At 39.3% G+C, this 14,645-nt stretch overlaps 1 protein-coding gene across 3 annotated transcripts in view; it reads right to left on the reverse strand.

The window, feature by feature from the left end:
• LOC100734820 (histone acetyltransferase p300) overlaps nucleotides 1–14,645 on the reverse strand; it is a 74,426-nt gene that overhangs the window by 46,717 nt on the left and 13,064 nt on the right. For all 3 annotated transcript variants that reach the window (XM_063243760.1, XM_063243759.1, XM_003470516.4), the window contains exon 2: nucleotides 7,131–7,768. In XM_063243760.1, the coding sequence (XP_063099830.1) occupies nucleotides 7,131–7,768 (638 nt within the window). The remainder of the gene's footprint in view (nucleotides 1–7,130; nucleotides 7,769–14,645) is intronic.

Raw genomic sequence — 14,645 nt, forward strand, 5'->3', positions numbered from 1 at the left:
ATTATATTTCCCAGTTAGTCCCCATATTGTTATTCCTTTCCTGCTTCAATTCCTAGTTCACAAAATATTAAAGAAAACCCTTTGCTCTTATTGGAAAACTGAATGAAGTATGCCAATGAAAGGATGTTCAAGATTAAGAGGGCTGGGGATTTTGCTCGGTGGCACAAGCGCCTGTCAAGTGCAGGTCGTGAGTTCGATCTCTGGTACCATAAATAAATAAATCTGAAGGACAGTGAATTTACCCCTATTTTCTACAAATACTAGAGATACAGTTGCTTTAGAACCATTATAACTATCTTCAAATAACTAGCCTTACCAAACAAGATCTGCCATTGATCTACATTATAAAGCATACAAGACACTTTCGTTTAATGCATAAACTACAGCTAATTCAATTCTCCATGTGCCTAATTCCTAAGTAGAGAACAGACATGTCAAAATCGTTCAATGTATATTCCACCATCTAAAGTAGAAAAGTGGTGCTTTGGGAGATCGATTCTTTTTCTTTTTAATTGGGTGACTTAAGACAGGGTGGGTGATGATTGAGACGGCTTTCTTTTTTTGTTTTGCTTTGTCTTTTGAGACAGGGTCTTACAATGTAGTTCAGCCTGACCTTGAATTCACTATGTACCACCCAGGATAGCCTTGAACTTACAACATTCTCTCTGCCTCGGCCTCCCAAGTAATAGGGTTACAAATATGCACCACCATTCCCAGCTGAGACAAGAGTCTTGGTAGGTAATTAAAGATAACCTAAAATTTGCTGTGTAGCTCAGACTCATGATCCAACTGCTTCAGCCTCTCAAGTGCTGGGATTATAGGCATATCCAGCTAATATTTTTTTCCAGAACGCTACAGCTACTGCTCAACTAGAAAGGAGCCATATCACATTGCTATCCATCTCTGCCAGATTCAATCCTATCAAAATCCTTCAATTCTACCTCTAAATACATATTTCTCATGTATCCCTGCCCCTTGTCTGTCTTAATCCAATCCCCATCACCATTCCCTATTAATAACATGGGTGGAGGGAGAAGATACACTTTTGGGTTTTTGTTTGGTTTGTGTTTTTTGAGACAGGGTCTTGCTATGTGTCCTAGGGTGGCCTTGAATTCATTATGTAGCCCAGGCTGGCCTCTGACTGCTGGGGATCCTCCAACCTCATGCTCCTGAGCACTCCCATTACTGGCTTATGCCACCACACATAGCCACTTTTGATGTTTTATTACTTCCTGTACCCACAGTTTGCAAATCTGAAATCATCCTTTGTGGGGCCTTCAGCATTTTGCCTTAAACTGTCCATTTTCCTATGTGGCACACTTTTTTCCCATTTGACTCTGAATGCTAACTTATAAAGGAAAGAATACTAATCTTACAAACATGCAATTCATTTTCCTCTTCTTTTTTTTTTTAATCGGTACCAGGGATAGAACTCAGGACCGCCTGCTTGCAAGGCAGGTGCTTATGCTGCTGAGCTAAATCCCCAGCCCCCATTTTCCTCTTCTTTTACTTACTTTGGTACCACCACAACTAAGAATGAATCATGATGCACTACCTGTAGATGCCACCTGTTGTTTTCAATTCAGTTGTAAACTATTTTTGTGAAGCATCTGTGCATTTGTCTAGAAAGTTATGCAGCTTTTTTCCTAGTCTGCCACAAGTATTCATGCCTTTATTCATAATATAACTAAAGTGATAAAATAATTTCTTACAGGGAAATCAATTCTCCCTGACGAATATATTACGTACCACAAAAAAGTACTAAATAAAATTTCAAACTAAATTTAAAAATTTAATTTGTTAAAATATATGGATCTTTTTGCCAGACCTAGTGGTACACTCCTGTAATCCTAGCATTCAGGAGACTGAAGCAGGAGGATCACAAGTTCAAGGCTAGTGTGAACTACATAGTAAGTTCAAGGCCAGCCTGTACTACATAGGAAGACCCTGCCTCAAAATAAGTGAATATCCACACACACATATACACATATATACATACATTTAAAAAAATGACTCTTCTACAGGCAGACTATTCATAAAAGGAAACAATTTTAATTCATTTACCCTTTGTATCCCTATCATCTAGATACCCTCAAATCACCAACCTTATACCTTACTCAGAAAACAGTATAAAGGTACAAAATAGATTATACGAATCTTTATAAATAAAATTTGGTTCTTTAAAACATAAGCAGAATCTAGATTCCAAATATTTTTATAAACATAACCATGGCATGCATGTGATGGGAAAGCAGAAAAATTAAACATTTACATTTTCAGATGAGATAAAACAGACTAAGCCTAATGTACTATGGATGAAGAGAACATGTGAACGGGGGTAAGTGGCTAAGATTCGGTGAAAGCATAAAGAACAGGGAGGCCTGACAGGGAAGCATTCAGAGTAAACAACTCACTGATTCAATCTCCTCTCCAAGAAGTGATATTTTCTCAGTAAATCTGATCTGTAAGATTTTAAGAACAAGCTGGGGATATTGTTCAGTGGTAGCACACTGGTCTAGCTGGTATTCACCAGGCTCTTGGTCTGTTTCTCAGCAGTATGCACACGCATGCACAAACAGAATGCAAGGACAGTAACACAGAAATAAGAGTTCAAGCTATTTTTGGTAGCTTCAGATACAGCTGCAAGTATTCCTGATATGCATGCTTGTAAATTAGTAATATTTATACTAATGTAACCCCAATAATATATACATGTTTATACCTGGGGGAGTTTTATTTCATTTATTTCTTTAATTATTAGCACAGATTCATTAGAGATCTAGCATAAAAGCCTAGTATGACAGACAATAAAAGACCAAAGCGATAGTAAATTATGCTTGTAAGTATCCATTATTTGAGTAAAAAAAAATTGCTAGGATTTATAAACTACCATGGTGCCTATTAATAAGCATAATGTGTTCATTCAGATGAATCCCAATATAATCTGGTACTTCACAACTGTTCGCAGGTGACCTTGCCTTGCCTGCCTGTCTAGACCCACTACATTTTACACACTGCCTGACATGCTTGTCCTCTCAATCATGATACACTATCTAGAAACTCTGGCTCACTGACAGCAAGCCATGATCTCGACTACACAGGATGCACTGATTGCTGATCAAATAGGTAATTTATTGCTTTCGAGGGATTTTTTTTTTAACTTTTCTTTTTATTGTTGGTTTTGAGACAGGATCTTGTTACACAGTTCAGATTGGCCTTGAACTCACTATAAAGCCCAGCTCGCTGCCTTCAAACTCAGTGATCCTCCTGCCTATGCCTCTGAAGTGCAGGGATTAGAGGTAAGCACCATCAGGCCTGGCAGTAATTTATTTTCTATTATTTTTGGTCACTCTAACAAAGATTCTCTGGATTGTATACCTAAGATTTTGCTGTCCAAGTGAGAAGACAAAAGCAACTTCCCTGTCAGTATCCTTTGTTTCCTTATTTTCTAAACCTTTGTCCGGTGGCTGGGGATTTAGTTCAGCGGCATAAGCACCTGACTTGCAAGCAGGTAGTCACGAGTTCAATCCCCGGTACCGATTTTAAAAAAAAAAGTACTAAACCTCTGTCCTATTTCTCCTCCATGAATGAAAGGGGAATATACTTTTAATTTCTGCTACATTTTAGTTATCAGATCTCTTTCCTTCTCCGATGTCCAATTACCCACTATCAAACAGATATCCACCTACAATGAAAAGACAGGTCCAGGAGGCCATAACACTTCTAAATAGCTAAAAGAAAAGAAAATAAAAATCTAACTCCACAGGCTACTTCTAAGTTTAGTTTCCAATACATTAAAGGCAGAAAGGTGGGAAACATAGAAATCCACACACAACACATGACAGAGACAAACACTGACAAGTGGGAAAGGTGTTAACAGTTTAGGAGCATTAAAACAGGGACAAAAAGGGGCTGGGGATTTAGCTCAGCAGCATAAGCACCTGCCTTGCAAGCAGGCGGTCATGAGTTCAATCCCCAAAAACAGGGACAAAAATCCCTACAGGTCTCAGTTTGACTCCCAGATAGCACAAATAACAAAGAGTCAATATTGCATGTGTGGCTCCAAGACTGAAGGGCAGAGGTGGGCAGAGGAATCAAGCTACTTTCAGCTATTCCCTATTATCTGCTGGGTTCTGTAAGTGTTCATGCTGTATGTCCCGATTGATGTCATATGGCAGGCACTGTGTTAAAGCACTGAGAACCTGATGGAAAAGGAGGGAAGACCCAAAATCCAAACCCACACCAAATCCTCAACGTTCTCTCAGTCTCTCCATAAAGATTCTTATTTCCTGCCTTCCACCTAGTGGACTTTTAACTGGTCTTTCCTACCTGCTGGACTCCTTACCTATGGCAAGAACAGTTAACTTTAAAAGAGAATCAACAGACTGAAGTTTGCAGTCTCTTAAACATCTCTTGCCAAATGTCATCACAACTAATATTAATTAAAGGGAACTCTCAAACTGACACAACATGAAGACTCCCATTTCAGTGGGGACTGTGTATTCCAAAGGCACTGTCAGATTTGAGATTTTTTTAAAAGTGTGTATGTAGGGCCGGGATTTAGCTCAATGGTATAGGCGCCTGCCTGGCGAGCAGGAAAGTGTGAGTTTGATCCTCAGTACCAAAAAAACAAGTGTATGTGATGAATATTGAAGGCAGGACCTTACACATACTAAGGCACACACTCTTCAACTAAGCTTCAACCTCAGTCTTTAAGATTCAAATACCCTGTTTCATCAGGTATAAAAAATTTGGGGGGCTGGGGATTTAGCTCAGCGGCATAAGCGCCTGCCTTGCAAACAGGTAGTCGTGAGTTCGATCCCCGGTACTGATAAAAAAAAAAAAACAAAAAAAAAACAAAAAAAAAACTTGGACACAAACCTATCTGGATCCAAGAAACAAAAGCATGGGAGGTAGAACAAAAGCATGGGAGGTAGCTAGACATACAGGAAAGCTGGGTTAGAATTTCTTTTTTCCCAGACTTAAGTGAAAAACAATAAAGATGCTCTAGGGTTGTGTTTATAAAGGAGCAGGGCATCATTAGAGCAGGACTACAGAAAGGGTAACAGAGATAGCTATGGCTCTTGTTCTTAGTGTTGTTCTAGCAATGATCACCTTTTGAGAAATTTACAAGTCAGTCAGAAAGCAAATCACACTGCAACTATTACTATATTGTTTTTAGGCTTTTGTTTTGTTTTATTGAGACAGGGTCTCACTATGTAGTTCAGGCTGAACTTGAACTCACTTTGTAGCCCAAGGTGGCCTTGAACTCGTGGGCATCCTCCTGCCTCAGCCTTCCAAGTCCTAGGATTATAGGTGTGCATCACATGCTCAGGCTCTATGTTGTATTTTATACTCTATGCTGTATAGTTTCTACATCATTTTCTTAATAAAAACATTAGAATGATATTTAACTACAACTGAAATGTGAGCTTTTAATTCATGATATATTGTGACAGTTTCTTCACCTATATAGTAGGAATACAATTAGCTACTTACGTTTCCTGTTACAGTCAATGACCTATTAAACACCAATTACTATCCACGTTAGCCCCTAACAGTAATTTTGGTAAATTATATTGTCTGCCTTTATATAACATGCATTCTAACCTTGTGTCCCTTGTATCAGTCTCTCACTGATTTAGTAAATGTGCAGATTAATGAGCTTCCAAATAAGTAAAATCTTCCACAAAATATATGCAGAACACACTGATGCAACTTAAAGTCTTTCACAAGCAGCATCCCCGTATCCTGAGCCAAAATCTGTTCAGTCCCTACAATGTAATTTCAGGATGAATAAAGTTGGAATAGCTTAACTCGGATTTCTTTCAGTTTTCACCAGGAACATTTATAGGGCAGATTTTTCTTCTCATCATAAGGAAACAATTAAGTTGGGCACAGTGGCATATACTTAAAATCTCTTACTGTGAAGAATTTGAGGCAAGCCTGAAAAACTTCTTGAAATCCTGTTTTCAAAATAAAAATACCTTGAAAAGGGGAAATGGCTAAAGATGCAACACAATGGTAGAGCACTTGGCTGGTATGTATGTTTAAGGCCGCAAGTTCAATCTCTTGTACTATAATGACTGAATGGATGGATGGATGAATGAGGAATGATGTATTTATGTCTTAATTATGTATACAGATTTCACACTTAAAAGATCAAAAACATGTATTCAGTATTTTATACTGAATAAAGCTAACCAAGTAGACTCCTTAAGAAAAGCCTTCCAAAAGATACCCAAAATTTAATTCAAATAATTAGAATGCTAGCTTAGGTGTTATACCAAAAAGTAACAAAAAAACCCACAACACCACCTTTGTGTCCATCAACTAATAAAAGTACCAGGAATAGTAAGTGGAATATGTCTACAACTTCACCACGTGGGTGGCTGAGCATCATCATGAGATTAAGATCAGCTTAAGATACACACTGAGGGGGCTGGGGATTTAGCTCAGTGGCATAAGCGCCTGCCTTGCAAGCAGGCAGTCGTGAGTTCGATCCCTGGTACCGATTAAAAAAAAACGAAAAAGACAAAAAAAAAAGATACACACTGAGTTTAAGGCCAACTTGAACTACATAGCAAGACCCTGTCTCAAAAAAAAAAAAAAGTTAACAATTTCTAAGATGATGATTCTTTTTTTCTTTTTTTTTTTTTTTTTTTATCGGTACCAGGGATCGAACTCATGACTGCTCAGCTTGCAAGGCAGGCTGAGCTAAATCCCCAGCCCCTAGTAGATGATTCTTAAGAGCAGACATACATTCTAAGCAGTAGAAACAGAAATCTCTATCTGGAGTCAGTGTAATGTCAAATACCTTAAAATTACATGCTTGTAACGAAATATATAATCTGAATTTAGAAATAAAAATACTCTAACAGCCACAGAAAATAAGAATTGGCTAGCAATTTTATGAAAAAACTATAAAGTTACAGAATATGTTAAATAAGTCTTTTGCTTACATTTAAGAGTGTCTTAAAACTTGTGACAACAAAGTAAATCTCTACCACAGAATATGTAGGAAATACTATACAATGTAAGACTAAATATGATATAAGAATGAATCACTGACCTCCAGCCCTCCCCCATCAGCTGAACACACAACAGGTACAAACCAAAAGGCCACTTACCTTAAGAGGCTGAGGGCCTCTCATTCCTGTCTGTCCTCCCATCTGAGGTGAGCCCTGCTGCAGTGGCTCTGTCATTAAGTTGCCAGCATTTGCCATGCCTGGGTTTGAGTACTGCATATTAGGCCGTCCTCGGCCCGCTCCAATCGAACCGTTCATGACTTGGCCTGGCATCAGCCCCTGTCCACTGCCTGCAGCCAACATTCCAGGATTCATGCCAGCATTCATCCCTGTGTTCATTCCCATGGCGGGCTGATTTACTGGGCTGTTCATCATACCTGTTGTGGACTGTGTGGGACCCTGATTTGGTCCACTAGTGCCCATCCCCATGTTGGGAGAAGTCAAGCCTGCCTGCGCCATTGGGCTTTTAACCATGCTGTTTATCAAACCTAATCCAGGACTGTTCTGCTGAGCCTGGCTGGCCATGACTTGGCCTGGGCCACCAACCCCCATATTGAGGTTAGGGGAACTCCCAGACCGTAGCAATTCTGATAGCTGTTTATGTTTAGAGGCTGCATCTTGTGCCATGCCAAGATTTGTCTGAAGCTGATTAATATCACCACCGTTGGTTAGTCCCAATTCTGTAGAGTTGATTAATTCATCTGGTAAGTCATGCTCCAGGTCAAACAAAGAGCCAAAATCTAAAAACAAAGAGGAAAATAAAGATTAAAGCTTGATACAATCAAAATCAGAAACTGGTTTATATTTTAGTTCTTAGTAGGCATTAAATATTATTTCCAGGGGCTGAGAATTTAGCTCAGCAGCATAAGCTCCTGCCTTGCAAGTGCACAGTGGTGGGTCGATCCCCCTACCAAAAACAAAAACAAAAACAAAAACAAAAACAAAAACAAAAACAAAACTTTCAAGCCTCACTCAATGAAATATCACCCTTTTATTTGTACTGCAGACCAGCCATTTGGAAAATGAAACCTACAAATTCAGTTCGAGCGCCAAGAAAGCAAGGAATGCTGCCCTTTACCACCTCTCTTAGAGAGAGGTGTCTTAACTAGTGAAAAAGTTCGTTTTTATGACTCAGAGTACATAGAAGAGTTCTCTTCAAACAAAAGTGTGTTCTTATAGGACACTCTGGCTCCTCAACATACAAACCAACCCCACCAGCCAAGAAAAGGCATGTGAATTAGATGGATGCTGGGCCCTTCAATATCAGCACTAATTATCAGCATTTTGGGCAGGCTAGTTCTTTGTTCTTCTACGTAGGCCCCTGATTCAAATGAATCAAGTATAAAAACACATTTTGAAATGACAATTAAGAGACTGCAGATTATAATGAGTGATATTAAGAAATAGTATTATAGAAGTAAAAAATGGAAACAAAGCTTTTCTAAGTGGCAAGGAGAAGAAAGTTTGAAGAAAGGGAAAAAGAACAGGGAAAAATAAATAAAGATACATTATCTTTATTATCTACAGGTTAAAGAGTTGTGGTGATACATGCCTGTATTTCCAAAACTCTACCAAAAACATCATTCACAAAAAGTATTTTATTTTTTGGTTTTTAAAACAGGGTCTTGCTCCATAGTTCAGGTTGGCCTTGAACTTACTATGTAGTCCAAGTTCATCTCAAACTCACAACAATCCTCCTACCTCAACTTCCCAAAGTGCTGGGATTACAGACATGTACCACCACAGCTAGCACACAAAAAACATTTTAATTTATTGTAGACTACTCCATAGATGTGTCTATAATGCAGATTGAAGTGACTTTTAATTAGAATGTGAAGATTCACATGGTATAATTTTTGGAAAGCTGAGGGAGAAGGATCACCTCAAATTTGAAGCCAGCCTGGGCTATGAAAAAACACCCTTCTCAAAAAACCAAATAACAACAACAATATTGTAGAGAATAACTATGTATGGATTCCAGTTTTAAAATAAATTCTTCTCACTGAGATCCACTGACAAATTTCTGATGAAATAATGTGGCTAGGATTTATTTGCCTTCAAATACTCTATCAGAGGGTGAGGCAGAAGGACGCCAAATTCAAGGACAGCTGGGTAAAACAGACTCCTCTATCCAAAAAAAAAAAGGTCTTAAAATACTCCAGTTGAAAGGGGAAAGGAGTGAAAATACTAGTACAATAATTTAAAACTCAACAAAACGAGCTAGTTCTTTTTAACTGAGGCTTCTCATTTATACAAGTACAAAAGTGCTGATGCAGGCTTGTAATACCAGCACTCGGGAGACTGAGGCAAGAGAATGCCCACGAGTTTCAGGCCAACGTTCTGGGCTAGGGAGTTCAAGACCAGCCTAAACACAGACAACACTCTAATCTCAAAACAAACAAGCAAAAAACTGTAAAAGAAATAATACATGAGGCTGGGGATTTTGCTCAGGGGCATAGGCACCTGCCTTGCAAGCACGCAGTCATGAGTCCAATCCCTGGTACCGATAAAAAAAAAAAAATGATGGGGGCTGGGGATTTAGCTCAGCGGCATGAGCGCCTGCCTTGCAAGCAGGCAGTCGTGAGTTCGATCACCGGTACCGATAAAAACGAAAAAGACAAGAAAAAAAAAATTATACAGACAGCCCAGCCAAGTGTGGTGGTACATGCCTGTAATCCCAGCTGAGGAGGCTGAAGCAGAAGGAACACCAAGAGGCCACCCTGGGTTAACAGCAAGACCCTGTCTGGAAAGAAAGAGAAAGAGAAAGAGAAAGAGAAAGAGAAGGAAAAAGAGAAAGAGAAAGAGAAAGTGACAAGGGAAGCCTGAGGACTCCTGTTGATATCAGAGAAAATTAATCCTTGGCTAATCCTTTCCACAAAGAAAACATCACACAGAATTCGTTTTAAAGGTATGTCCTACAATAAACTTTCAACAAAGACAACTGTCTTGCATACAAATACTCTGAAATATAAAGCAAAGAATATTCTAAAGTCTACAGATGACCACTGCAATAAAAGAAAATTACAGGCCAATCTTCTTCATGAACATGGAAGCAAGAATTCTTTTTTGTGTGTGTGTCTTTTTGAGACAGGGTCTCACTACGCAGTTCAGGTTGGCCTTAAGCTCACTTTGTAGCCCAAGGTGGTCTTGAACTTGCAACCATCCTCCTGCCTCAGCCTCCAGAATGATGGGGATTTATTGGAGTGTACCACTACACAAGAATTCTTAAAAGGACAAACAAAATTAATGGGAGTCGAGTATTGGGGCTGGGGATTTAGTTCAGAGGCATAAATGCCTGCCTGGCAAGTGCAAGGTCTTGAGTTCGATCCCTGGTACTGCAAAAAAAAAAAAAAAAAAAATAGTATTGGGATAAACCCAGAACACATTAAAACAGTATAGTTAGCTGTCATTCACTGTAAGATAAAGGAAATATGAGTCACCTCAAAGAATGCAAGAAAAGCAACTAATAAAATCCACTATTCAATGATCATATTATAAAAACACTATGGCAATTCAAAATCTAAAGAGAATTTATATTGACAGTTTCTTCTAAAACCTAAAAGCTGACATCAAGCACACATGATGGACATACACACACATACACACTAATATCAGGGATCGAACTCATGACCTCACACTTGCCAGGCCAGTGCTTGTGCCACTGAGCTAAATCCCCAGTGGACCATTATTTTTAGTCTTTTCTGTATCAAAACCATTTCTACTCAATACTGTACTACCGTACCCAGGCTAGAGCACTAATACCAGAAAAATCTTTTTAATAAAAGAGAGAAAGAAACTAACTGGAAACAAACTTTATCTGCAGCTAACTGTCATGTAGGAAATCCAAAGCAAACATATCAAAATATCACACTGACCTGCATAAATACATAATTATTTGTCAATTAAAACATCTTAGGGCTGGGTGTGATGGTGTATGCCTATAATCCCAGTACTTGGGAAGCTGAGAGCCCAAATTTGAAGACAGCCTGGGTTACAAAGAGAGTTCAAGGCCAGCTTGAATTGTACAGCAAGACCCTGTATCAAAACACCCAAGGAGAAAAAATCCTAGAGAACCAAGGTTCACCTGTAATCACAGCAACTCAGGAGGCCAAGCCAGTGACTTATTTCCACAGATCTAACTGAAGTAACCACTATGGATTCCAACACTCTAGTTTTCCAAAATGGTCCCCCCCTTCCCAATACCAGGGATCAAACTCACAACCTCACACTTGCCAGGCAGGCACTTAGGCCACTGAGCTAAATCCTCAGCCCCCAAAATGGTTCACTTTTATTACCTCAACCACGCACTGTCTTATCTTCTATCTTTTGTTAAAATTGTTTGTATGCCTCTTACAAATTCTAAGTAGCTGAAGAATAAAGGTCTCAATACATTTTCCATAGCATAGCCAGTAATATAATAGCTTCAAGTTCACAAGAGTTCTTTAACTGTGTATATCTCTGTGGCAGGGAATTTAGTAGTAGAAAAGTTCTCCTACTTAAAAGTCTTATTTTTCAACCAAGTAAATGTGGAAGGCTGTATGAAAAATTAATATATACTTTAACTCCCTGATCAAACAGACACTTCTTTCACCTAGTATCAATGACTTCCAAGTTAGGGTCCTTCTTTTAATGACTCCTAAATCAGTCTTTAGGCAATACTAGGGACTGAACCCATGGCACTAGGCATGCTACACAACTGACTGTGCCTCAAAAGTTCTGGACATTTAGGATTCCCAAGCACCACCAGCCACATGGGTTTGTGGAATCTGAAGATCTGAATGAAACCCAAATGTGACATAGCTATGAGACCTCCCTACAAATGTCACTTTCCAGCAGTCAACTTCAGCTACCTCTTCCATCAAATATTAAAATCTACTTTACTTTCTCTCTCAGAGTTGTTTTAAAAATCAATGAGATGGTTCTTAAAGATTCTAAAGCACTAGCAAGATACAGATAGCTGTAATCTCAGCTATGTGGGAGGCTGAGGTGAGGGGATCCTAAGTGGCCAGGGACATAGCTCAGGTGGCATGAGTGCATGCTTGGCAAGCTCAAGGTCCCAAGTTTGATTCCCCATATTCCCCCCAAAAAACTTCAAGGAAGTGGATCATACATTTGAATGTACTCCAGACAATGTAGCAAAACACTGAGAAAGAAAGCAAGAAAAAAGAAAGAGGGGAGCTGGGGATTTAGCTCAGTGGCATAAGCACCTACCTGGCAGGCACAAGGTTCTGAGTTTGATCCCCTATTCCAAAAAAAGAAAGAAAGAAGGAAAGAAGGAGGTGTAGCTCAGTGTGAAAGCCCTGGGTTCATTCCCCAGTACTACAAAATAAAGCAAAAAAAAAAAACTGGGGGGGTGGGGGTGGGGAGGTAATCAAACTCAGGACCTTGCACTTAATGCTGCTGAGCTATATCTTCAGCTCAAAACAAAATATTCTAAAGCACTACGCAAATGTAGTACCATTTATTTTCACTCCCCTCCTTTCCTCCTCCCTCTGTTGTCCATGTTGGGCTCAAACTTTGGGACTCAAGCAATCTTGTTGAACTCAGCCTCCGAAGTGCTAAAACAACAGACAGGGTCTCGCTTGTAGTTCAGATTGGTAGAGAATTCAGTTCACAGTGATCTTCCTGCCTCAGCCTCCTGAATGCTGGGGGTTACAGGCATGTCTAATCTCCCCCTGCCAATTTTTAACCTTTTTAAGGTTACAAACTATATGAGGCAAAACAAAGGATTCTTAAGCATCATTTAGTACACTTTGTTTCCATGTTTACCTTAAAAGCACTCCAATGTTGGCTGAAGAGGAAATGGGGCAGTAAGGACCCACTGGTTCTCTTCAAATCATTTGCAAGTCTACCCTCCCAGGAAACAATGAAGTTTGAAAATTATGGTTTCCCTGTCTTATGGATACAGTAACTCATGCTAACTTTGGCACCTACTATTACTGTTACTTCTTACACAAGCTATTCAATCTTTGCATCTGATCCACATCCCAATATAAAGACTTTTATTAGCAGTTGTTTTAGATCATTGACTATTTTGAGAATTTACAACTTTTCTGAACATTTATAAACTAAGAAAATAATTTAATAAAATTTAGATAACATTGTCTAAGAAAAATTACCCAGTCATTAAATAAATGGGCTTTATTTATTTTGGGATTTTGTATTTGATACAAATTTCAAATCTTCAAGCGCTTTCCGGCATAAAAGCTGGTAGCCAACTTGCAGGCAGTAAACTGAGTAATACACTGTAAAAAGAACACAAATATGAGATCTGTCTTAACCAAAATTTATCATTAATAACCAAGAAATGCAATAGCTAAAAACTGGCATACCCAAAACTAAAAGCAAGCCGAGCTTGGTGGCATACTTGTAATCCCAGCAGTTGGAGGCTGAGGCAGGCGGATCATTGCAAGTTGGAGACCAGTCTGGGCTGCAAAGTGAGCCTAAGGCCAGCCCTAACTGCAGTGAGACCCTGTCTCAAAAAAGACCAAACAAACTAAAAGCAATGTAGGTTCATGGGAACAGGGATAATTTAACAGGATATGTCCTATTAGACAGTGGGGTTTAATACTGACAAGCCTCAAATGACTGACACCTCTTACGAAGCTTTTCCAGTTGAAAGGGGAAAAACAAGGCTCAAACCATCTGATTAGGCCCATAACTAAACCCATACTGCACTGGGGAACAGCTGAGATTAACTGAATAAGACAAGAGGTTCAATAGGTAAGAAGTAACACAGCCAGGCAAGGCAACATGCACCTGCAGTTCCAGCTACTAGGGGCTGAGACAGGAGGATTATTTAGCTCAGGAGTCTATCAGGTTAGGCAACACAGTGAGACCCCAATGTGGGCTGGGGATGAAGTACAGTGGTACAGCACCCACCCAGCATGTACAAGGCCCTGGGCTGGATCCCTAAAATTGCAAAAACACAAAACAAACCAAAACTTGGTGATGTGAAGGACCAATGTGGAGTTTATGCTACTGTTTGTAAACTTATGTAGAGCTGCCCAACAAGTACCTAATTAATAGAAAAGGCTCACCCAGATCTTTCAGTACCCCAAATGGGGCAATGCTAACAAAGGATGCTAAAACCGAACACATTTCCCAGCACACTCTACCAAGAATTCTAGGCTCCAAAAGCAAAGCTGTCATGTTGTCCCAGGCTCCAACACAATCCACAAGAAAGCTATTGCATTTCTTGGCTATGAATGTAAGTCATGGGAGATGATAAGAGCAGTTTCAGTGGTATACTGAAGCAAAATCTGGACCATAAACTTGATGTGGTGGGCCATGCCAATAATCACAGGAGGCTGAGGCAGAAAGATCACAAAGTTTGAGGTCTGCCTGGGTAATTTAGCAAAACTGTCTCAAGAAAGATTGAAGAAGGGTGACAGTTAGGGGAGCAGGAAGACTGTCACAGGCTAAGCAAGCAAAAGTACTTTTTCTAAGTAATATGGTGACCTGTTAATTTGTTCTCTTTAGTCCTTTTCCTATTTGAATAGAAATTCATAAAAACTGAAATTTACTACATCAGTTAACCTATGGCATATATTACAAAACAGCATCACAAATGACTATTGAAATGAATGAATTCACAGTATCTGCAGTAAGACATTT

The sequence above is a fragment of the Cavia porcellus genome, unplaced genomic scaffold (assembly GCF_034190915.1).
Source record: "Cavia porcellus strain 051 isolate PalLab524CR breed Dunkin Hartley unplaced genomic scaffold, mCavPor4.1 scaffold_40, whole genome shotgun sequence".
NCBI classification, from domain to species: domain Eukaryota; kingdom Metazoa; phylum Chordata; class Mammalia; order Rodentia; family Caviidae; genus Cavia; species Cavia porcellus.